This window comes from Heteronotia binoei, chromosome 8 (genome assembly GCF_032191835.1).
Source record: "Heteronotia binoei isolate CCM8104 ecotype False Entrance Well chromosome 8, APGP_CSIRO_Hbin_v1, whole genome shotgun sequence".
Taxonomy (NCBI): Eukaryota; Metazoa; Chordata; class Lepidosauria; order Squamata; family Gekkonidae; genus Heteronotia; species Heteronotia binoei.
In genome coordinates this window covers 29,775,172-29,800,736 of record NC_083230.1, presented here as the reverse complement: position 1 = coordinate 29,800,736, position 25,565 = coordinate 29,775,172, and the positions used below count along the sequence as shown (strand labels likewise).

General features: G+C 42.1%; 1 protein-coding gene across 1 annotated transcript in view; it reads left to right on the top strand.

Moving 5' to 3' along the window:
- Positions 1-25,565, top strand: part of CFTR (CF transmembrane conductance regulator) — a 138,877-nt gene that overhangs the window by 58,239 nt on the left and 55,073 nt on the right. Inside the window, exons 10-12 of the mRNA XM_060244846.1 lie at positions 4,954-5,136; positions 13,777-13,968; positions 23,898-23,992. Coding sequence (XP_060100829.1) covers positions 4,954-5,136; positions 13,777-13,968; positions 23,898-23,992 — 470 coding nt within the window. The remainder of the gene's footprint in view (positions 1-4,953; positions 5,137-13,776; positions 13,969-23,897; positions 23,993-25,565) is intronic.

Here is a 25,565-nt window from a genome sequence, read left to right as displayed (position 1 = left end):
AGGGGAGAAAGGTGTAGTTTAAAGAAACAGTCTGCTACTTCAATTGGGCTTTGCTAGTCATCGCGTTTCTTCATCTAAGGGAGTCCCTCACTGGTCCATTTTTTTCTTCTTGTCCCTCCTCCTTGGGAATGAAAAAAGATTGGCAGGCCTTGACTGGTATCCATTATGAGGTAATCATTATGTGCCAGCAGCACTTAAGGCCTTTAATGCTAAAACTCGAGCACAATTATTGTATGGGGTACCTCTCTGGATTGATGCAGTTGACATTTCAGTTGAACATGTCCACTCTACCTTTTTGTGAAAGATCATGGGGGTACCTATATGTGTTCATTATGCTGTTTTATGTTTGGAATGCGGTCAGAATTTGTTGGCTACTAAGGCATGGGTTCACACTATTAAATTCTGGTTACGACTCCACTTCAACTCTGATCCACTTATTTTTCTGTACCAGCTACTTTCTGAATCTAATAATTCTAGCTGTCTATCTTACATTAAAGCTAAAATAGGTTCCCTGAATCTATCTTTAGAACCCTTATCCTTGCTTTCTGAGTCCAAAGATTTTTTAGAAATAAAATCTAGTCTACTGAACTCAGAGCTACCAACACTTTATGGTCTTGCCAACAGAACCTGTTCTCCCCTACCTCTACCAACTTCTAGCTCCAAATCTGCGCAGAGCCTTTTCCTTGGCCAGATTCAATGCCCTTCCGTTTTATTTGGCAGATTCCAAGGGGGACTCCCTATTCAAGTAGGTGCTGTCCCAGTAAAATGGATTGTGTTGAGACTGTTGCCCATGTTCTTCTCCAATGTCCTCTTTTTGGCGTCCCACCGGGATCTTTTATACCCCATATTGGCCCAAATTTTAGAGACCTCTGATGATTTTAAGGTGCTTTTCTTGCTTGATAATTCTGATCCGGAAATAACAGAATTAGTAGCAAAGTTTTCTTTATAGAGCTATGGTTACTTGTCCTGATAAGTAGGACTATGTATCAGGTTTTACTATGTTGCTACTTTGTTTTTATTTTGTAATCCTTATTTTTTCTGTATGGATTATGTATTTTTTTAATATGCAACCTAGCCGACCCTCTATCTTATATTCTTATATATGCCAATAAGGCTGTCTTGTGTGTGGAGTCAGGTTATTATGGATCCATTGATCTTTCAGGGACTCAGAATAAGGCATAAGGACTAATGTACTAATATCCACAGACCTTAAAAAGGGAAGAAAAGCCCTTCCACCTCTATAGGGATGAAAGCAACTTGCTTGTAGTGCTGAGTTCAACTGTGCTCACAGCCCAGTATCCTTCAAAGACAGGCAGGCTGGGATATTGGGGTGGGGTTGGGATGCTGTTGGCATGACAGTATGACATCACTTCCAGGGAAAATCCAGAAGTGATATCATACCATAGAGTTGGCATTGTGATGTTTCCAGTGTGGCATCACTTCCAGGTTTTACTTGGCACTGACATCATGCCATTGAGCCAGTGATTTTTAAAGTTGTTTTTTTTCCAACCAGCCAAATGTGGTGGCAGGAAGTGGGGTTTGCCAACCAGCAGTCTCCCACCATAGCAGGAGACCTGGCAACCCTAATTTCCACTAATGTGCCAGAATCCACTGATTTGTAGGAAACACAATCAGTGTACAAGATAATTTAATCTCCCCCATCCTTTTTTTTTTTTTTTTTTTTGCAATGTTGGCAGTTTAAATAGTCTTTAAAGTCATGTTGGCATAGTGTATTATACAACATTTAACTGGGAAATCTTGATCACTTACATGTAGTTCTTAAGTCTTTTTCAGATATTGCATGCATGTGTACCAGCAGATTAACAATCCTAGAATATGCATGATTGTCATGTTGTTTAAATAGGGTAGCATGCTCCTGTATTTTACTTGCACACATGCATTAACAGCTTCAGTGAGTGTGAAATGACTACCGGACTTTCCAGTGCAAAATATGTCAGTCACACCTGCATAGACAATGTGGCAGCTACACACACTGGGACCATCAAGGGACCATCAAGGGTGATTAACATGTGGAATTCACTGCCACAGGAGGTGGTGGCGGCCACAAGTATAGCCACCTTCAAGAGGGGTTTAGATAAAAATATGGAGCACAGGTCCATCAGTGGCTATTAGCCACAGTGTATGTGTGTATATAACATTTTTGCCACTGTGTGACACAGAGTGTTGGACTTGATGGGCCGTTGGCCTGATCCAGCATGGCTTCTCTTATGTTCTTATGTACTGTGCATTCCCAGTATACATGGTTGCTGAGTTCCTGCCATGCAGGGATGTAATGTCTGAAAAAGGCTTTAGGCTTTGTGGGATTCATATCTTTTTATAGAAGCAACTGTCTTTGAGGGTGAGGAAGTAGTTCTGGGAAGTTTGTATCAACTAATAGCAAATAATTCCTTTAAGATGAAAGTAAGTTATCCCAGAGGAGACTGAAGCACCTGTGGTTTCCATTTCTTAATTTTATTGCTACCCAACAAACTCCACTCAGTCAATTTAACTGTACAATTGTCTAAAATGCAGAGTATTACAGGGTAAAAACCCAGGTTTTTATTATGTGTGCTGTATTAAAGGAGCCCCGTGGCACAGAGTGGTAAAGCTGCAGTACTGCAGTCCAAGCTCTCTGCTTACAACCTGAGTTTGATCCTGGCGGAAGCTGGGTTCAGGTAGCTGGCTCAAGGTTGACTCAGCCTTCCATCCTTCCGAGGTCGGTAAAATGAGTCCCCACTTGCTGGGGGGAAAGCGTAGATGACTGGGGAAGGCAATGGCAAACCACCCCATAAAAAGTCTGCTGTGAAAACGGCGTGATGCGATGTCACCCCAGAGTCGGAAACGACTGATGCTTGCACAGGGGACTACCTTTACCTTTTTATTAATGCATACTTGAATGTGTTTCAGGTCAAGGAACCATTTTAATAGAATAAACAGTAAATGTAAATTAAAATACTTTAGAAAGTATAATAACCAGCCTCCCATATATCCCCTGCAAATATACCAAATTAATATTCAGTCTAAATCAAACTTTTTTTCTAAATGTCATTCCAGTTGTTTGTACACAATGCATTCCTGTGTCTCTGTTAGGGTTGCCAAGTCCAATTAAAGAAAAATCTGGGGACATTGGGGGCGGAGCCAGGAGACTTTGGGGGTGGAGCCAGGAGACATTGGGGGTGGAGCCAAGAACAAGGATGTGACAAGCATAATTGAACTCCAAGGGAGTTCTGGCCATCACATTTAAAGGGACAGCACACCTTTTAAAATTCCTTTCTTCCATAGGAAATAATGAAGTATAGGGGCACCATCTTTTGGGGCTCATAGAATTGGACCCTCTGGTCCAATCGTTTTGAAACTTGGGGGGTATTTTGGGGAGAGGCACTAGATGTTATACTAAAAATTTGGTGCCTCTACCTCAAAAAATAGCCCCCCCAGAGCCCCCAATACCAATGGATGAATTCCCTATTATTCCCTATGGGAATCGTTCTCCATAGGGAATAATAGAATGCCCAGTAGACATTTCCCTCCCCCCGCCCACGCTTTCTAAAAGGGGGGAGGGCCTCCAAACCAGGGAATCCCCTGCCCCCTCCCTCTCTCTCACACACACACACTTACCAGATCTTCTTCCGGAGAACTCTTGTGAAAGCGAAAGCAAAAGAAAGGGCGGGGCTGTTCTCCCAAGCCCTTCCTGCTCCCTGCCCAGCCTTAAAGGAGCAGACATTTTACAAACGGCTCAGGAGCTCTATAATGAAGCCTACAGGTATGTTCTCCCCCCCTCCACCCCCTCTTCCCACTTCTTGAAGACCGGGAGATGAGGCTGCAAACCCAGGAGACTCCCGCCAGAGCGGGAGGGTTGGGAAGCCTAGTCTCTGTATGACTCTTAAATGACTCTTATTACTTCTGCTACTTTGTGCCAGTAGCAGAAGTAGAAAGCCTTTATCAAAAGTTCCATCAGAAAATTTAAATGGAGCATTTCAACCCTGCAAAGACTGTTTAGAAATTAAAGATATTACTCATTTACAATAGACTGTCATAGGGTCTGAGTTGTCATTGGGTAATAGATATACCTACATGAAGATAATTTCAGGTGGGCAGCCATGTCAGTCTGAAGTAGGAAAACAAAATTCAAGCCCAGCAGCACATGCTTGCATTGACTGGTGATCATGTCACTCACTGATTATATAAATACTAGTATCTATATAAAGACTTGATACAGATCTAACTGAATACTACTTCATGCTAAATAATCCCATTAAACTCAGCAGATTAAATAAAGCCAACATCACACTGCTTGTTCAAAAGTTAAACTCATAAATTGGTAACATACTCTCTTGTATTATCAGCATGTTGTTTTTGCATAGTGTACAAACAAATAATTAAACTGGAGTACAATTATGCAAATACATAGTTAGAAAATATGCAGGACCAGCCTTAGACTGTCTGGCACCCTAAGCAAAGCTAACGTCTAGTGCCCCCCTCACCCGCACTGATAATGTCACCAAGTCACATTGGGGGTGCTCAATTTGACACCCCCAGAAGACCAGCACCTTAAAGCAATCCTCTAGTTTGCCTAGTGTCAGACCCAGCCCTGCAAATATGATGTACAATGTATCCTACCCCTAACATATAGAAACTCGCTTTATCTAATTGCACTTTATGTAACTGAGAAGTGTTTGTAGTAGGAACACGTAGACATCTCTTGATGAACATACATTAACTGTAAACTAGAATCCATCTCAAATTATTAGCGTTCAAAACAAAGTCAATCGTAGAAAAGTAAAAACAAACAACAAAAGTGTGTTGTGCAATTATGTTAAATGTGTTAATTATATGGGTACATGAATATGAAAACAGTTGCTAGAAGAAATTGCATATGTTGCTCTCTGGCATTTCGTAGTAATGTAGATAGTAGGGCTACTGTAGCTGTTTAATTTTTGATGTTTTGTTTTGTAGGGGACAGGAGAGCTGTTTACAAAAGCAAAACAAGAGCATCATAATACAAGTGTATCCAGTAGCGATGATGGTCTCTTCTTCAGTAACTTCCCGCTTCATTTTACTCCTGTCCTTAAGGATATCAACTTCAAAATTGAAAAGGGAGAGCTATTAGCTGTGGCTGGTTCTACTGGAGCAGGCAAGGTAGTCAAACAGATGCTAGATTGTTAACATATACAATGCTATCGTGCAGCAAAATGTTTTGTGCTACTGAGATATTAACTGATGTTCTTTTTACCTTCAAAAAGATAGGCCACACAGTTTTCAAAGACAGGAGCTGCCTTATGTACTGTCTGCCTTTCCCCCACTAATGTCTAGAAACACAAGCCATGGTGACATGATATTATTACCTTGATAGTTGTTCTGCCTCTCCAAGTGAAGTGAAGTGAAGGAGACTGGAGAAATGCGTAACATAGATACCATGGGAAAAATCACAACAGTGGCCATGGCTGCATTCATGGCTCACTGGATATTGCATTACAGTTATACTATATCTATCATTTCCAACTGGCTTTTCCATGTGCAGACAAGATGATAGAGTTGCAAAATTATTGCTTTAATGCGATGATAGCACAATACTATGTGTGGCTACAATCATCATCATGTCATGTACTTTGTATTACTAGATGTGGTGAGGTCATGTAACTGATGTATTTAGTTCCAGCCACAGATCTTATATTCTAACGAGTAATAAGGCCTGCTGTGAAGAAAAATACAACTGGGTCTGGAAAGAGGCTTTGGGTGAGTGCCCCCCCACCTTTGCTGTCTTCCTACCCACCCAAGTGAAGGCATTCATTCCCCCCACCTCAAAAGGAGCTGATCTCTGCCCTCTGGAGAGCAGTTGTAATTCTGAGTGATCTCTAGCTCTTACCTGGAGATTGGCAACAGTGGTTCCCCAGGAGTAAATGGTATTGTACCTGTCTGAGGTTCCACCCCTCTTCAAACCCCACCCTCTCCAGGCCATCCCTTAAATCTCCAGGAATTTCCTGACCTGGAGTTGGCAACCCTATCTCCTTCACTTCAACTTTCCGTCACCTTTTCCCTCCCAACATAGGAAAAGGACAGTCTTTCTCCACCGGGAGGGGGGGGGGAACCAAAGTAGCTTACATTATTTTCTTCTCCCCCCTTTGATCTGCACAACAACCCTGTGAAGTAGGTATGGCTGAAAGCATGTGACTGGTCTGAAATCACTCAGTCAGCTTCCACAGCAAGTACCTGGGTCTCGCAGACCCTGCTTTGAAGCCCCAACTCCTATGCCACACTGATTGTCATAGGTGGACTGCTGCTGAACAGTAGCAAGCAGTCAGTGTGGATCCTGTGATCCTAGGATCACAACTGAACTCCAGACAACAAATCTCTCTTCCTGTCCTGAAGAAAATAACTGCTTTGGAGGATGGACTGTATGGCATTCTATTCACCTGAGGCCTCTCCCTTTACTGACAAAAGAAGCCTGGGTTGCCTAGCAACAGCCTCTGGCTAGCACTTCCCAGGCTAGGCAACAGCCATGGCCTCTAAGAACACACTCCCAGTGGGGCCTGGCCTCCCTGGCTATTTCCATGGCTTTTGGGGGCTGTGTGCTCTGGGAGGCCTTTTGTGAGGCTGCAGTAACTCTGCAGCCTTTTCTGAGGCCAATTGACAAAGAGGACACAGAGAAGAATGGGCTATTTATTTTATTTTTATTTTATCAGATTTATATCCCGCCCTCCCCTGATGGGTTCAGGGCAGCTAACAAAAGTTACAAACAAACATAAAATATTAAATATTAAAATATGTAATAAAAACATTTCCATGCATATTAAAATTATCAATACATTCATTAAAAGTCCAAGATGGCAAGTTTCTGATTTCCATTATGTTAGTTCAGTGAGATTGTTGGTGACGTGGAATAATAGTCACCTCCCCAATAACAGTTGAATTCGGTCTTGCAGGTCCTGCGGAACTGTGGCAGGTCCTGCAAAGCCCTGATGTTTTTGGGGAGGGCAAAATTGAAGGGCAGACCCCTGAATCCCCATGTCAGTGAGGCAGTGGGACAGGAACTGGTGGTCGACTGTGTCAAATGCAGCCAACAGATCTAATAACAGCAGCACTGCCGAGCTGCCCTGATACAGATGTCTCAAGAGATCATCTATGTGGGCAACCAGTACTATCTCCGTCCCATGGCCTGGACGGAAGCCAGACTGAAATGGGTTTAAGACAGAAGCATCATCCAAAAATCCCTGTAACTGTACTGCCACTGCCCTCTCAATAACTTTACCAAAAATGGCAGGTTTGGCACCTGCTGGCAATTTGCCAATACAGCTGGGTCCAAAGATGGTTTTTTGAGGAGAGGGCGTACCACCACCTCCTTAAGGGGCATGGGAAAGGGTCCTTCAATCAAGGAACTGTTGATAATCACCTCAATGGGGCTCGCAATTCCATCTGGCAAGCATGTATCAACCAGGACGGACACGGGTCCAGATCGTAGGTAGTGGGACGTACAGTACAAAGGACCTTGTCGACTTCCTCTAAGCTGAGTGGAATGAAATGACCCAGGATCGAACCAGCAGACGCACTCAGGGCCTCGGGTTTGCTTCCTGTATCAAAGTTGGCAGGGAGGTCACAGTAGAGCAACAGGACCTTATCTACGAAAAAATGTGGAATAGCCTCACAGCCAATTTCCAATTCCTTATTGTTTGGTTTGCTTTGTGGCAAGTTTGTAAGAGTCCAAATTGTGCTAAATAATTGGGCTGGGTGAGAATTTGCAGACACAATCTGTGTTGCAAAGTAAGCCTTCTTTGCAGCCTTGACTGCCATCTCATAGGACTTCATAAACAGTCTATAAGATGTTCTTGTTGCTTCATTGTGGGCACGCCACCATCGCCTCTCTAGCCATCTAAGTTGCCATTTCATCAGCCGCAATTCCAGGGTATACCATGGTGCAAGCCATGAATGGCAGCGAAGAGGATGTCTCGTTGATGGCTGCGGAGAGTTGATGATGCAGCATCTCCGCTAGGTCATCCAGCAAGTCATCAGGGGGCAAGGATCCCGCAGAGCCATTTGAAGCCACATAGGGTCCATCTGGCTTTGCAGGTGAGCCAAAATATGCTCACCACCAAAACAGGGTTGTCATGGCACAACCATACGGTCCTTCAGGGCATAGTGGTATGACCATGGCACTGCCTTGGCAGTAATCTGGTCCACCGTAACTCCTGCCACAAAGATCAAATCCAGCATGTGCCTGGCCTGATGTGTGGTAGTTGTTACATACTGGGAGAGTCCCAGTGTTACCACGGATGACACCAGGTCCGTCACCTGTAAGGAGTTCGCGTCATCGGCATGGACATTGAAATCACCCAGGACCAAAAGCCATGGGTACTCAAATGCCCAGCCTGCTATGGCTTCCATCAGGAACGATAAGGCACTGGCTGGTGCGTTAGGTGGACAGTACACCAGCCAGATAGCCAGTCTCTCTCCCACATCCCATAAGAGGCCAGCACACTCTATGCCGGTGATCATTGGGGATGGGAGTGCCCGGAAGGATTAAGCCTCCCATATAAGTAGTGCCACCCTCTCTCCCACCCTCTAGTCCATGGCTGGTGAAGGACTGAGTACCCAAGTGGTGCCATTTGAGAGAGGGCTACTATCTCTCCATCTTGCACTCAGGTCTCAGTCACGCAAGCCAGGTCCATTGCCTGCTCCTGCAGGAAGTCTCGTAGGACTGTGGTCTTATTATTAATGGACCTGGCATTGCACAACACCAGGGACAGAGGCAAGTAATTTCTCTTGGCCCCACTACCTGCTACCATCAGTATGGGACATAGGCTGGAAGGAGAGTGAGTATTTCCATATCTGTCTCCTTCCCTTCAATTTTTGCCTATTCCCACCGTTATACTTTCCCCACCCCAGGAGCACTGGGATCCCCTGACCGAACATCAACATTGGCTGGTCTTCGCCATAGCCTCAGATCAATCCCACTGTGATAATGTCCTCTTACACCTATCCTATGCTTCCTATTCTAATATTTATGTCTTATATCTGCTCCTAACCTATCTAGCCTAATTTTAATTAAAAAAAAACAACCTGATTTGGTCCCTACCACTAATTAATTAAGCTAAAATCAATTTGGATAATCACAACACCCCTAAGTTATTCTACCCATCCAATTAATTACTTGTCAATTAGTAATTATAAAGTAAATAATACTTATAAGTACCAATACTTATAACAATTTAGGCTCCTAACATTAAATCCAAATTCTCCTGACTAAATCAACATAACCGCTTTAACTAATAATTAGATTAACAATCCAGTTAATTAAAAACAATTTCCAGTAGTTAATTTGGCAGAAGAGTTAGTAAAAAGGAGTCAGACGTGACTGTCTCTGTGATAAGACTGCTTTTGGCAGTTTGTTCAACATTCCTGGGCCTGCAGTTGGTGGGGGAGAGTGGAGTTAGCCGATGCAAAGCCAGATGGGGTGACAGACATGTGATGAGGCAATAGTTGATGCCCCACAGGCTCACCCAGTCCCAACAAATCAGGTTGCTCCATTTTGCCACCACAACATGGGTTTTATTACTAGAGGATAGTGATGTTGGCCAAATCTGAGGATACTTAAATCTGGTGATCAGAGCTGTGGATGGGCAAGACAGATCTTTCTACAGACCTGAAAGAAGGCCCAAGTTTATAGAAAAATCTGAAGTCTAAAAGAAAATATTTACATTTGAGTATTTTTTTTTTAAACACGCAAATGATAAGAAATGTCTATAGCTTTAAGAAGCAGATTCCCTCCATGGATTTCAATGAGTAAAAGGCAGGGGGAGGGGTGTGGTCCTTTCCAGGACTGTTTTGGCCTTGGGGCCAGGCCTAGCTAGGGCTGTTAGCTGCAGGCTGGGAAATTCCTGGAGATTATGGGTTGAAGTCTGAGAAGGGCAGGGTCTGGGAGGGACCTCAGCCAGATATAATGCCATACAGTCCATTCTCCAAAGCAACGATTGACAAATCTCTGTTGTCTTGAGATCAGTTGTAATTCTGGGAGATCTCTAGGTCCCATCTAGAGATCCAATAATATACCGAGTCCGGTACAAGGTGCTGGTCATTACCTTTAAAGCCCTATATGGCCTAGGACCTGCCTACCTTAGGGACCGTCTCTCCCCACATGTTCCCCAGAGAGTACTGAGATTGGGTTCTCAAAACCTGCTTGTAATCCCCGGGCCAAAGGAGGCCCGTTTGAAATCTACCAGGGATCGGGCCTTCTTGGTAACGGCGCCTTACTGGTGGAACCAGCTGCCGGAAAAGGTGAGGGCCCTGCGGGACCTTGGGCAGTTCCGCAGGGCCTGCAAGACAGTCCTCTTCCGGCTGGCTTACAACTAACCGACACTGGGAATTTTGGATGGTGGTAGGGTGCATTTTGATAGACCGCTGGTTTTATGTTTTATTAACTTACTGTTTTAAACTGTTGCTAATTGATGTTTTAAAGCTAAACCTATGTTAGATTTTATATGCTGTAAGCCGCCCTGAGCCACTTGGGTGGGAAGGGTGGGATATAAATCGAAATATATATAGATAGATAGATAGATAGATAGATAGATAGATAGATAGATAGATAGATAGATAGATAGATAGATAGAGGTTGGCAACCATAGCAACCACTGAGTGACTTGATACCACACAATTTGCATGACTCAACTAGGCCTTGATACTTGCTACTGTTCAACAGCAGCTAACCTATGAAAGCCTGTGTGGTGTAGTGGTTAGAGCTTGAGAGTAGGGTTTGAGATACCCAAGTTTGAATAGCCATCTTCCTGTGGGAGCTCAATGGGTGATATTAGGTTAGTCGCATGCTTTCAGTCCAACCTACCTCACAGGGTTGTTGTGAAGATTAAAATGGAGGGGAGGTGAATATTGGATGCTGCTTTGTTCCACATTGCGGGGAAAGGTGAGGTATAAATGAAGTAAATAATAAATGCAGCTGAAGTTGGGAGGCAGAGAAAAGGTAAGGATGAATGGCAGAGAAGGAAAGAATGAGACATGAAGTAGGGAGAGGAAATCAGGGTTGCTAGGTGGAGGGCAAGACAAAATAGTGTGGGGAAGGGGATATAGGGGAAAGAGAGGTGCCCCCTCACAAATCCTTGAGGGTTCCCTACCATGTGCCATAGTTTTCCTAGGTACAGACACTGGGGAGGGGAGGGGAAAGCTGAAGATGGAGGAGCAGATAAAATGTAGGATGGCTGTTGGATGAGGAGAAGGAAGCAGGAAAAGGGGAGTGGCTATGGGGGCTTTCAGGAGAGAAAAAGAGGAAATAGTGGGGGAGGGGAAGTCTTTGCCAGCTCCCACCTGTACATTTCTAAATGTAAAGTGATTGGAGCATGGTATTTGTGTGTATGTGTGTGAAATGTTTTACATGGGGCCATAATACAGATGTTGAAATAAGGGAATTGTGGTGGACAGTGAAAGCGAAAAAGAAAATCCAGAGCTCCCAATATTTCTTAAAGTTTTGTTTAGAGATCTATATTCATAATGCTGTCTGCATGGGACAAGATCCGATTCCGCATTTAGCAGTTGCCTCCCTTCTGTGTGGGGCTTCTCATGGCGGCTCTTTATCCCAGATTCTGCATTGGCATCTCCGGAACAGGGCTGTGTATCCCCTGCTTGCTCCCTGTCCCACGCAAACTTGAGAGCCAACAACAAGATCAAAATGAATTAATCCCTATATGGAACCAACCAAACCAAAACTCTTCCAATAGAATCTGAAATTCAGTAGTAGTTGCTCATGACATGGCCAGAGGTATGCTTTCCTGGAACCAAATTTGAGGATGTAGCACCCAACACTTTTTTATCGTAACTAAAAGCAGCGATTCCATATGAAAGATGTAATATACACACTGTTTCCACTGCTCTTGAGCTTTCAAGACATTAACCTCCCTGTTTAGCTCATCAATCTAGAGCTCAACCGCTGCTTCAAAAGTTCCCAGCTGTGTCACTAGAGTCCCTGATAGCATCTTTGTTGGGAGGCGGCAATGAAAGATTTATATAAAAATATTTCACCATCTCTCAAGATCTTCTTGGCTTGGAAAAAAAGGACATGGTAAAGAATTGATTTACAGTACTCTTGACTATATATTTCCTGACATTACTCAAGTTTTCAATGACCAATAAATGCCATACAGTTTCTGCGAGTTACTGCTTAATTTTGAAATTATGATGAGCAAGAATGGAAGTTGCAATCAGTAGGTATCTGAAAGACCGAGTATGAATTACTAGCTGTGCCTTTCTCCTAGATTTACAGAGGGAAATATCATATTGAACCAAGTTGTTAATAATATCTATTAAACAAATGCCCAAATAAATTACACTTTTCAAGGCTGCAAAGATAGTCATAGCTTTGGCTATCATGTATCTCAGAGTTTATAATTCAGTTATCTCCTGTATCTAGCTAGGCCATAGAACATGAAGGTTTGCTCTGAAGAAGCCAATATGTGGGCTGGGTTTCTCATTTCTGTGTTCCATCATTATGAATTCTGACCTGTTTTAGAAAGAATGTGCCACTGTGCACCTATCAGTCTCTGCTGTCAAACTGATTGGTATGAATTGCATTCCACTGATATTAACTTTATTTCATACGACCTCAGGAATTTATTACACTTGTTTTAAATCTTTTACATTTTCTCATTCCACATTGTATGTCAGGCATATGGAAATTAAAGCCACTAAGGTCCAAAATACTCTAAAAGGGATATGCATATATCTCTGATTAGGGGGTGAATTAGTTCACATATTGGAAGACTTCCTCAAGCTCCCTCTTTAGTATTTCTCTTAGGTGCATTCAGCATTATAGGATAACAACCATCTGTTTTAGGGTGAACCAATTATAGCAAGCATAAGGTATAGCTCACCTGATTGTTTGGGGAAGGATTCTGTATACTCTACAACTGATGTTGATGCTTGTGGTATTACCATAGTGAATAAGAAGGACTGTGGGATTGCTATAGAACACATTTTGAGACCAGTGGCAGCTTTAAGACCAATAAAAGTTTATACAAGGTATGAGCTTTCATGTGCCGGCACACCTTCAGATATATTAAAATAGAAAACAGTTTATTTTTTATATAAATAAAATGTTAAACTATATATATAGGCAGATTCCTCTACACAGCTGAACAGCAAACTGGCATACAACTTAATGGAGATTGTTTTAATATATGCAGAGACTAAACAGCAGTAACAAGCTAAGTCTATAGATCACAATATGTTTGGATTTAATACAGGAAAAACACAATGGAGCAATAAATATGTCAAAGCAGGAGACTAATGCATAAAAGTATCCTTAATTGTTAAAAGTGATTGAGGCTTTTGTTACACTTCATTCATCTCCTCTCAAGTGAAGTAAGAAGAGTTATAGGTTAATTATTATGAAATTATTTAGGCATTAGTATGAAATGGCAGAAGGATATTATTTTAAAACCAATACCTAATGTCTCTTTAATAAGTAAAAGTCTATGTGCATGTAACAATTAGGAATATAAGGTATTAGATGATATCCATCCATCGTGACTTTGTGCTATGAACATTTACTGGGCATATAGTCCAGTCAAAGTCAAGCAATTTTAAGGGTCTCTGATTCCCTTGGAGAGTTCTAAATACCTGATTATATTTGTTCACAAGACTTAAAATTGCATAACTTTGGTTCAGTCATATTTGTTGAATGTAGTAGTAATTGGAAAATAATCACGGCTGATAAGACTGTTATAGGTGTTGTAAAGATTACCTTGGATAATGTTGATTGATTTTAGCCATTTCAATTAATAGACTTCTCTGCTGATGTTGATCATGGGAGAATTGGAGCCTTTGGAAGGTAAAGTCAAGCACAGTGGGAGAATTTCCTTTTGTCCTCAAGTATCGTGGATCATGCCTGGAACAATTAAAGAAAATATCATATTTGGAGTTTCCTACGATGAATTCCGATACAAGAGTGTCATCAAAGCCTGTCAACTAGAAGAGGTCAGTTTTAAATATTTTTGCTTATGCAAATCACAGCAGTCAATAGTTCTAGTATAACCAAACACAGAAGAGTACAAGAAGGGATAGAGAACTGAGATGCCTTTTCTTGACTCAGGCTTTCCCTTTAGAAAGGCTTCCTGTCTTGAAAATACTTTCTTTTTTAAGAAAACAATTCATTCCCACTCTGTTCTCATTGCCATTTGTAGGCTTGTGATTGGTTCAACATTTTCAGATTGCAGGCCAACCCATATTTATAAGCACCAAAAAGATCTAAACATTAATTGGCCTATAAGATAGGGATCATATATGCATGTGCCACAAGTTGGCTGAAAACAAGAAACTTGGCTTGTTAAACCAAGATTTGAAAAAAAAAAAGTTGTATAATTCACAGATGGTCAAAATAGGATAAAATGGATACATAGTAATCTAGAACATATTCTGAGATATATTAGGCTCTTTTTTAAAAAAATCACAGTCTGCAGATTGCAGAGAACCAGATATCTGTGTTTTAGAACATAGCTTTTCATGACTGGATGCAGATCCCACAATCAGTTCCCAAGTATTCCAGTTTTTTTTAAAATGTACAGTATAAGCAAACAGATGTTTATCAAGCCCATGGTATCATGGTCCTGTCAGTCAATTGTATTCTACTACCCTACTCAGCTAAGACTACTGTATTCTGATTATATGTCTTGCCAGCATGAACAGCTCCTCATTGGTGGGATGTGCCTTGTGCTAATAGTTTGTGTTGATATATTTTTGTGATTTAAAAAAAACATGTTATAGCTTTTAGCTTCTATTAGTGGAATCCATATGAGGATCAAACATACTATAGTATTATTTTAAGTTACTGTAATGTATTGTCCTAGAATTGTCCCATGAACTTCAGTGGACTTAAAAGGTTTGTGTCTACTTAAGATAGCACAGTAAGAGTGCAGGTATATAAGTATTTATAACAAACTAGCAGTAAAGCCCATTGTACGAAGAAATACAACGGGTCCTAGAAAAAATATTCAGGAGGGGGGTGATGAATGTGTAGGTAGCGGGAAGGAAGGAAAATAGACAAACAGAATGAAAGAAAGAGAGAGACAGAGAAAGAATGGTAGGGGAAAACTGGGAGAAAAGAGTGAAAGGCCCTTTCTCCATTCAGCTTTGCTCCAGATCTACTGAGCACTGAATCCACCTGCTACAAACTTGCATCATTCAAAATGCTTCTACGTTTAAAACTATGCTGCTCACTTTTTGTGGAGTTTTAGTTCTATATTTGAAAAGAAAGAAGCCTCAGGCAAGAATTCCTCTCCCCCCCCCCCCCCCGTGTGGCAGTGCACACATTGCTGGGACCCAGGCAGCTGAAGGGGATTTTGGGGCACCTCTCCGCCACTTGGAGGCTGCCTTCCTTTGCCACCACCTCTTTCACCTGCCCATGACCCTGGCAGGGCCGGTGCTAGGGCCTTGGGCACCCCAGGCCGGCACCTGTCCTGTGCCCCCACAACTGCACCTGTCCTGCCGCTGCACCCCCACCCATAGGAAGAGCAGGCACAGTGATGTGGAAGGAGGGGTGGGCAGGCTCTGGCCAGGCCGGGCCCATGCAGTGCACTACGGAAGCGTTCTTCCCCAAGTCATGCTCAGAGAAGCCGCGCTGATGCCCTACCTGGCTGCGTTCACCTTGAAGGTGACAGCAGCCGGGCAGGGCACATTCTCATCTGAGCTGGGCTTTCCTTGTGAGGGAAGCCCTCTTGGAGGAGAGCACTTCTGAGCAGCGTACCTAGTGACTTCCTGAATCAGTGCTCTCGCAAGTGAACAATGGATGGGGCTTGGGGAGGAGTTTTAAAACTTGGAGGGAAAGTTCTACAATTACAAACTTAGATCTGCATGTTCAGGAAAACTCCTGTTCAAAAGTACTCTTGAGAACTGCAGAGCAACTCCAGGATGAAAGAACTGCAGAGCAACTCCAGGATGAAAGCGTTTTCATTACCCATTCAAAAAAATGAATGTAGAGGATTTTAAAAATTGCAAAGCAAGACAGAAGTGACAGAGATATGCCATTTAAGCAATTACTTTTAAATACGCACAGATAAGATTTTCTGCCAAGTGTAGAAACAGCCAAAGAGAAATGGGAGGCTGCAATCACACATGTTAAATAATGCAGATTCAATCCAGTTTCAAAGCACTTTCCATCTGGATTTTGCCAGTTCACACAGTAAAATCCAGTTGGAAAGTTCACTGGAAGTGGATTGAAAGTAGGGTTGCCAATCCCCAGGTGGGGGCAGGGGATCACCCAGTTTGGAAGCCTTCCCCCCGCTTCAGGGTCATCAGAAAGTGTGGGGGGGGAGGGAAATGTCTGCTGGGCACTCCATTATTCCCTATGGAGACCAATTTCCATGGGGTATAGTGGAGAATTGATCTGTGGGTATCTGGGGCTCTAGGGAAGTTGTTTTCTTCAGGTAGGGGCACCAAATCTGCAGCATAGCATCTGGTGCCTCTCTTCAAAAAAGTGTCCAATTTTCAAAAAGATTCTACCAGGGGGTCCAATTTCCTGAGCCCCCCAAAAGTTGCCCCTATCTTTCATTATTTCCAATGGAGGGAAGGCATTTAAAAGGTGTGTGGTCCCTTTAAATGTGATGGTCAGAACGCCCTTTGCAGTTCAGTTATGCTTGTTGTCACATCGTTGCTCCTGGCCCCACCCCGATGCCTCCCAGTTCCACCTTAAAAGTCTCCTGACCCCATGCCCAAAGTCCCCTGATATTTCTTGAATTGGACCTGGCAACCCTAATTGAAAGTGCATTATTTAGTGTGTGTGATTGCAACCAGAATGAAATAAAAAGACAGAAAGACAGAGATACAGAGAAAGAACGAGAGAAAGAACAGAAGGGAGGGAGAAAAATGAGGGAAGGAGTGAGAGCAGGGGTCACTTTGTAGAAGAAGAGGTGCCAGAGCTCATTAGCACAACTCGTTTGCATAACTCTTTCCATATGCCACACACCCCTGGCATTTATTTATTTATTTTATTCGATTTTTAGCCTGTCCTTTCCATAGAACAGGCTCAGGGTGGGTTACATCATAAAAACAGTCAACAGTAAAAACAGTAAAAGACCAGTTTAAAATATATAAAATCTAAAATTAGACAGACTAAGATGGCACATTCTGCCTCACAGATGTTGTCCAGGTCCAGCAAATCTTGTAGCGCTGGTATGGAAGGAGAGGGGGGAGGCCGATAACAAGTGACGCCCACTGCCTCAGCTGAAAGCTCGGCGAAAGAACTCTGTTTTACAGGCCCTGTGGAACTGAAGCAGATCCCACAGGGCCTGGATCTCCAGGGGGAGCTTATTCCGCCAGGCAGGGGCCAGGGCTGAAAAGGCTGCTTTGCAGGGTGGACTCTGTGTCATTATACCCTGCTGAGGATGTTTCCCTCCTGCTTTGGTCCACACTATTTGTTATTTGTTTAGAGTCTAGTACTTTGCAATAAAACATAATGATTTGTTTGAGTCAGCAGACTGCATAGTGCCTGGTCTTTTTGCCTCCATTCCCAGTGGAGATTAAAAATAAACAATTATTCATCCTGTTTGAGCCTCAGTCAGGCATCTTTGGGTTAAAAGGTTGTTTGTTAATTGGCCCTGTCTCTTCTAAATGTTATGTAATTCCTTCCCAAAATATTTATCATTAAAATTCACTTGAAGAATTACAGGAGATGTGTGAGGTAGCTTTATCTAATGCAAGTATGCTTCGATGGAAAGAGAAAGCAAATAACTCACATAACTTTCTAGGTCTGAGATATCAGAATTTCACTTTCTAGGACAGTACCAAGCACATTGTACTTTACTTGCTAGATTCTGATTTAGTGGGTAAAAAAACCTCCCTAACAATACTTCTTATCTAAAAAAAATATTTTAGAGGGAATCAGGAATGTGTCAAGGTTGTGCTGGGTTTTTTTTTTTTGCAATAAATTATATTTTTAAAGTAACTATAGGAATTCATCAGGGTCCATTATATTGACATTCGCAATGAATGAAGTCTTTAAAAATGATATTAGTCATGAGAAATTAAATGTTTCTCAAGAGTAGAAATACTATAGATAATATATAGATAGAAAATAGATCATACAAACCTGGGATCCAATGTCAGTACCCTAAAGATAATTCTCCCCCCCCCAAAAAAAAATAAAAATAAAATAAAAACAACTTGGAGAAGGCCTGTGAAGATCTGATGCTAGCACCAATTCATAGGTTAAGAAACATGTACAGAAAACTAGCTTAAACATTTCAGCTTCTCGTCTAATTAATCTCTTATCCTTTCCTGATTGATTTCACTTTTTTGACACTGGTTCTCCTGATCAACCTCTTTTTACTTTACCTATTCCTTAATAAACAGGTCAGCTTCACTCTCCACTTCTATGTTCCATGCTGTCCACAGCCTCACCCTGCCTTAAAACACTTGGGTCCAGAGAGTCATTGTTCTCTTCTCCAGGCTAGTTATCTCCATAATTTGTAAGCTTCCATGGGACAGAAGGCCCTGTTGCTGAGGCTACCACGGCCACACCATCCTGCTCCTAGTCCCATCTTTCTCCATCCAGGCGAGTCCTGCTGTTGGGCCCAGGCGAGGTTGTTGCCAGGTAGCCTGCTGCAGGAGGTTATACAGAAAGTTCAAAACCAACAAGGGACTTTATTGTAATCACTCAGGTACAGGGGTCGTTTTATAGAAAAATAGGTGGTGGAGCTCATCCAGAGATTGTTATGCAGCTGCACCTACTATTCAAGGTGGGAAGGAGGAGGTGGAACTCTCAGAAAGGTTCAGGAAACATTGGCTGGTTTAGTACCCAGCTCTCTTTGTGGTCTGCCACCACTCCGTTTACAGACAAAACCAGTCAGGGAGAAAAGGAGAACCCCACCCAGGTCTACTTTGAAGAAAGTCAGCAGCCCTGCCCAAAGGCCAATGCAGGCTGCTTCCCCCCCCCCCCCCAGAAGATTGATTAGACAGATTAAGATAGCTGAGGTCAAGGACACCAGATCCCTGGAGAGCTCTAGCGGGCAATACACAGAATCAGCACCAGTAACAAAGTAAGGCTTTTTATTGTTTAACAAAAAAGCAGTCATAAGTTTAAAATAAACATTAAGGCAGTGCAAAATTAAAATAAAAACATAATATAAGCACTAACTAGACATTCAGACAGGCAGTACATGTTGTGTAACCAGTAAGAGAGCCAGTTTGGTGTAGTGGTTAAGTGTGCGGACTCTTATCTGGGAGAACAGGGTTTGATTCCCCACTCTTCTACTTGCACCTGCTGGAATGGCCTTGGGTCAGCCATAGCTATCGCAGGAGTTGTCCTTGAAAGGGCAGCTGCTGTGAGAGCTCTCTCAGCCCCACCCACCTCACAGGTTGTCTGTTGTGGGGGGAGAAGATATGGGAGATTGTAAGCCGCTCTGAGTCTCTGATTCAGGGAGAAGGGCGGGGTATAAATCTGCAATTCTTCTTCTAACCTAACAGGTGAAAGGAGTCAAAGCTTCTTGTTTATACAGCCAGTGCTTAAAGGAGACCCTCCCCATCTGTCAAAGGTACACACTTACAAGGCCATGAGCCTGATTAAGGGTTTGAGATCATGACAAAGGCTGAGGCCAGAGGCCTTTTTATGACAAGTATGATGTGGCTAACCCAAATCATGCATTGGAGCTGATGCTACCATAGGCTCTGGCTCTTTTTGGTTTGTGTCAAGCTTCATGTCAATATGCCCTTGGCTGGGTTTCTGGGAAGATGTTTTCCCTACTGTTGTAGCATCACTGGCACATGCAGAGAAAGGTGATGAATGAGGCACATGCTCCCTTCCAATCATATGTTGTCGTAGCACGTGGCTATCCAGTTAAAGTTGTCTTGCTGAATTTATTTAATTGGATTTTTAGCCCACCCTTCCCTTAGAACAGGCTCAGGGTGAGTTACATCATAAAAACAATCAACAGCAAAAAACCAATTTAAAATATATAAAATCCAAAATTACAGAGATACTAAAATGATAAGTTGTGCCTCACAGACATGGCCTATTGTCCAGGTTCAGCAAGTCTTATAGCACTGGAATGGAATGAAGGGGGGAGGCTGATAACAAGTGATGTCCACTGCCTCAACTCAAAGCCTGGCGAAAGAGCCCTGTTTAACAGGCCCTGTGGAACTGAAGCAGATCCCACAGGGCCTGGATCTCCAGGGGAAGCTCATTGCACCAGGCAGGGGCCATGGCCAAAAAGGCCCTGGCCCTCGTCAAGGCCAGATAGACGTCTCTGGGGCCAGGTATCACCAAAAGTTGTTGGGTTGCTGACCGTAAAGACCTATGGGGCTCACAAAAGGAGAGGTAGTCCTGTAGGTATGCTGGCCCCTGGCCATATAAGGCTTTAAATGTAAGTACCAACACCTTGAAATGGATCCGGTACTCAATAGGTAGCCAGTGCAGTTCACGCAGACCAGGAAGGATCTGTGCCCGTATAGGCGAAGATGTCAACATCTGTGCAGCAGTGTTCTGCACCACCTAGAGTTTCTGAAGGAGGGTCAAGGACAGCCCCACATAGAGAGAATTACAATAATCTAGCCTGAAAGTGACCATTGCATGGGTCACTGTGGCCAGGTCATGGGGGATGAGATATGGGACCAGCCTGAAACGGAAAAAGGCCTATCTGGCAGAGGTGGTAACCTGGGCCTCCATAGTCAGAGAGGCATCCAGGAATACCCCCAAGCTCTTCACCCTCAATGTGGGCTTCAATGGAGCCCCATCAAATTCCAGCCCTTCAGAGTATGGCGAGCCACAAAGGACAATATACTATAACTTTACTAACTTTAAATACCAATTCATACTTGTATTTTCAGTTATTACTTTCTAATATATGGTTTCCTTTCATATAGTCCTGAATATTCTTTACAATTTATCACTGCACATATCTGCTGTAAAATAACAGAATGGTAAAGATGGTAGAAATGCAATTACACAGGTAGCCTCCCAAAGCCTAGACCTTTCTAGTTTCATTAGTCTTTAATTATTACTTATTTTTAAAAGTTTTTATAGTCTTTTAAACTTTGTAATGTTCATTTGCTATTGAAAAATGAAAGAGCTGGATTTTAATGATAGTGATAGCTATGGCTTTTAAATTTATTTTATATTGTTCTGTTTTGCATTTAGATACTATTGGCCAGGTGTAATTAACGTCTTCATTTGTATACAGTTGTACTTTGTTAGGCAAAAGAATTTACAAGTGAAGTTAAGGTTTTAAGGTCACTGACTTCAGTAGAGAAGGTGGAACTCTGCTTGGGAGGGCACTGTCAAACATAAATCCTAGTGTTCTTTTGAATCAACAACATTGCTGAAATAGGTGCTTTCAGGTAACACTTAACATGTAAACACCTTCAGTGCTGGGTGTTGCCTTGAAAATTCAAGCTGCTTTTTTTGTTGCTTTCACTTACAAAACTGAATGCTTTTGCATAATCTTCCACTCTTGTAACAATAATAAACTCTTAAGGCATTCACAGACTTGCTGCGGTAGCAAAGAAGCTGTTTACCAGAACAATATAATCAATACATTTTTTTCCTTACAGAATAAATATTAAAAACAATTAGGCCAGCAAAGTCAAGGTGCGATTTTTCTGGTATTTATTATATCTACCTGTAACTCATGAGTCCAGGGAAGCTCACACATTCGTTACCTAAAATTTATCTTAATATGCACATGCACATATATCATTCAAGAATCATTTGCAGTGTATCCATTTTGCAGTACAGTGCTTTCCTTATGTGTTAATCACTTTGCTTTCCTTAATTAATGTGCTTTCCTTATATGCTAATTACCCTTAAGTATAATTTATTAAAAGCAAATGCTTATCAACAATATTTGCTGTTTATTTGTATACTCAGTGTGGTGAAGTGGTTAGAATTTCTGAGTAGTACTGGGGAGACCTGGATTTAGTCCGTTAGCCATGAAGCTCCCTGGGTAACTGTGGGAAAGTCACTTTTAGCTTAATTTACCTCACAAACAGTGTTTACCTCACAAACAGTAATTTAAGAGAGGAGAGCCATATATATACAATAACCTGCGTTCTCTGGAGAAAGGACATATGTCAGGGGTGGCCAACAGTAGCTCTCCAGATGTTTTTTGCCTACAACTCCCATCAGCCCCAGCCAGCATGGCCAATGGCTGCGGCTGATGGGAGTTGTAGGCATAAAACATCTGGAGAGCTACTGTTAGCCACCCCTGATATATGTGTAAAGATTGTAGCCAGCTTGAATAATTACTGAATATTTTAACAAAGGGATCCGTAAGGAGTTGTGCTTAAGGCTTACCTAGTGATACCACAAGCTTTGAACAACATTATTCAATCAGTTAGCAGTGCCATCCTAAGCAGAGTTACACCCTTCTAAGACCATTGATTTCAGTGAACTTAGAAGGATGCAGCTCTGCTTAGAATGTTACTATAGTCTGAACTGCAAACTATGCCCACCATTTGGGAATATTTGCAGTAATTCCAGTATGGGTGGACAACTGAAAACTGGATAGGTGCCACCATTAGCTTATCCACACAATTCATTAACCCATATAAACCACGTTTGGTGCCATATGTAATCAGCTTTGTTGAGGGTTTTTTTAAAAGGCAGATTTTTGGTCAGATATTATTACTGTAGGCAGAACTGCTTGAAGTAGTTTCAGTGAGCTGTGGAGGGAGGAATGAAGAGGCATACATAGATACTAGGGTAACTCAATACTCTCCTTTGATAAGAACTGTCCAGTGAAATACTGGAATCCTGAAAAAAACAGCAAAGGGGTATTTCTGCATCACATTTTCCTAGCACATTTTCAAAGCGAATATTCTCATGTGCACATTAGGTACTTCCCTCGGGCCACCTATGTTCATTTTTCAGCTGTTGGGTTTTAAATTATGTAACTGAATAAATACCACTTTTACTCAAGACATAGTTGATCATGCACAATAATTCTCATAAAGCCAGTGTCTGAGAGAATTCAGGCTGCTATCCTTTGTGACCGCCCCTAAAGTAAATATTACTCGATTTGAGAGTTCTTGGCTGCCAACAAAGATAAATATTTAACACTGCACTTAGAAAGCGCCTTTGCTGTAAACTGAAATAATAAAGACACTGATTTGTTGCAGAGGCTGGAAGTATGCAAGAATCTGCTTTCTCTTTCAATATGCTGTCTTAAGGGTTTTAGTCTGACATTCTAACCATTGTGCCACACAGGATTCATTAAGCGGGATTCCAAGTTGTTTCTGCTTCCAAGTAATTGTTGGCAAAAACTTCCTGGCTTCTGCTTTTCTGAAAGCAGATGAGGAATGACAGTTTTGAATTTAATAGAGATAAAACCAAGTTAATAAATCAATTTGACATAAAAAGTCAAAAGTGTTATAACAGCATTCATGGTACGGTGTTGAATCATCTCTGGCTTAGAAATGGTGAAAGAGGGCTGTTGCACCTCGCTTCCCTAGTTGGTGCACCCCCTCCGGTGGCCATTGCCTCACCTTCTCAGGGGACCCCCTTTTGAAGGGGGCCATAAAAAGATAGATGTAAAAAATAAGTGATAATTGTCAACTAAATGATATCGCTACATTTTATATGTGTGCCATTTAAGTTCAGCTCAAAATGGGCTACCTATCTTCACATTTGACAATCCTATCACTACAATCAAAATATTTGGGTGTGCTGAAATGCTTATAAAAACTAGTTCACAGTTTCTGCTGTCTTGGTGGTTTCAGAGTTTTTCCTGTGTTGATTTACTGTAGAATGGCTGGATTTTAGTCCAGCGCTTCAGAAGGCAACAAGTTTTTTGGGGGTATAACCTTTTGAAAGTTAACGCTCCCTTTCTCTGATGTTGGAATGCTCACTATAATAGAATTTGAGGTCTGGTGGATTTTGAAAACAGAAAATGTATATTTCTTTTAAATCATGTTAATAGGATATTTCAAAGTTTCTGGAGAAAGATGACACAGTTTTGGGTGAAGGTGGAATCACCCTCAGTGGAGGTCAGCGAGCAAGAATCTCCCTAGCCAGGTGAGTTGAAATAAGCTTATTAAATTTTTAATAAATGTTACCCATATTTGCACACTTTGCTATCAGAACATAATTTTTCTTGTATTCAATGGAAATGTGTTTACGCATGAGAGAAGAATTTTGTTTTATGAATTCAGAGCCTTGATTTTTCTTTTTCTTTTTTTACAATTATCCTAAAAAAAATAGTCATCACCTGACTCATTCTTTGCTAGATTGCAATGTTTTTCAAATAGAACTTTTGGGGTATGAAAAATGCAAAAATTTCTAACTGATGATATTTAAAGACAAATATCAGAAATAATCCTGAACTTCCTTTTCGTATTTAGTATGAATTTGGAATGATCAATTTTCTTTAATAAAAAAAGACTCATGGTTTTTAATGGCATGAGTAGCTATGCTTGAGGTATTGTAGGCTGAAGTGTAAGATATACACTTGTCACACTCACTGTTACTACAAGCTGAGTCTAGCATTGTGTCAGCACTTACAAGAGCAGTCAGAAGTTGCAGCACTGTGGACAAATGTGTTGCTTGCAACACCAATAAGGGCTTTTTTTGTAGCAGGAACTCCTTTGCATATTAGGCCACGCACCCCTGATGTAGCCAATCCTTCAAGAGCCTACAGTAAGCCCTGTAATAAGAGCCCTGTAAACTCTTGGAGGATTGACTACATAAGAGGGGTGTGGCCTAATATGCTGTTACAAAAAAAGCCCTGAACACCATTCTCAATTTTTCTAAGCCAAGTCACTGCAGCTTATATTTTACCTATACATTCCAAAATCCTAATTTTTCTGGAGAACAACACAAGGATGCATGCAAGGGCAGCTCTGTGCTTCCCAAAACAAAGCTGTAGGACCCCCCCCCCGCCCCACCTGCAGTTTTCACATCCTCAAACCACCTGATGGAGCTGCTCCATTGTAAAAATAGCTACATGTAAGTTTCACAACTGAGCCAATAGTGGCACAATGACATAGTCCAGGGGTGGCCAGCGGTAGCTCTCCAGATGTTTTTTGCCTACAACTCCCATCAGCCCCAGCCATTGGTCATGCTGGCTGGGGCTGATGGGAGATGTAGGCAAAAAACTTCTGGAGAGCTACTGTTTGCCACCCGACGTAGTCTAAAGATGCAGAAACAGCTGGACGAGGCTACAACCTCTTCTTCCTACATGCTGTTATCTACAAACAGAGGAGATATAGTATGATCTGTGAGGCATAAAACTCCTATCATATGACTGATAGAAAGTCATTGCGCTATTCCCCAGTAAGCTTTATGATTCTGTAATGTGTAGATGGACCCTCATGTACAGCGCTTTTTGGGCAGAAAAAGCCCAGCAGGACCTCATTTGCATATTAGGCCACCCCCCCCTGATGTCATCATTGTTTCACACAGGGCTTTTTTGTAATAAAAGCCCAGCAGGACCTCATTTGCATATTAGGCTACACCCCTGATTCCAAGCCAGCTGGAACTGCATTCCTGTGCATTCCTGCTCAAAAAAGCCCTGCTCATATATGATGAATGATTCTTAGATGGCTTAATATTGAATGACTCTTAGATGGAATGATTCTTAGATGGCCTA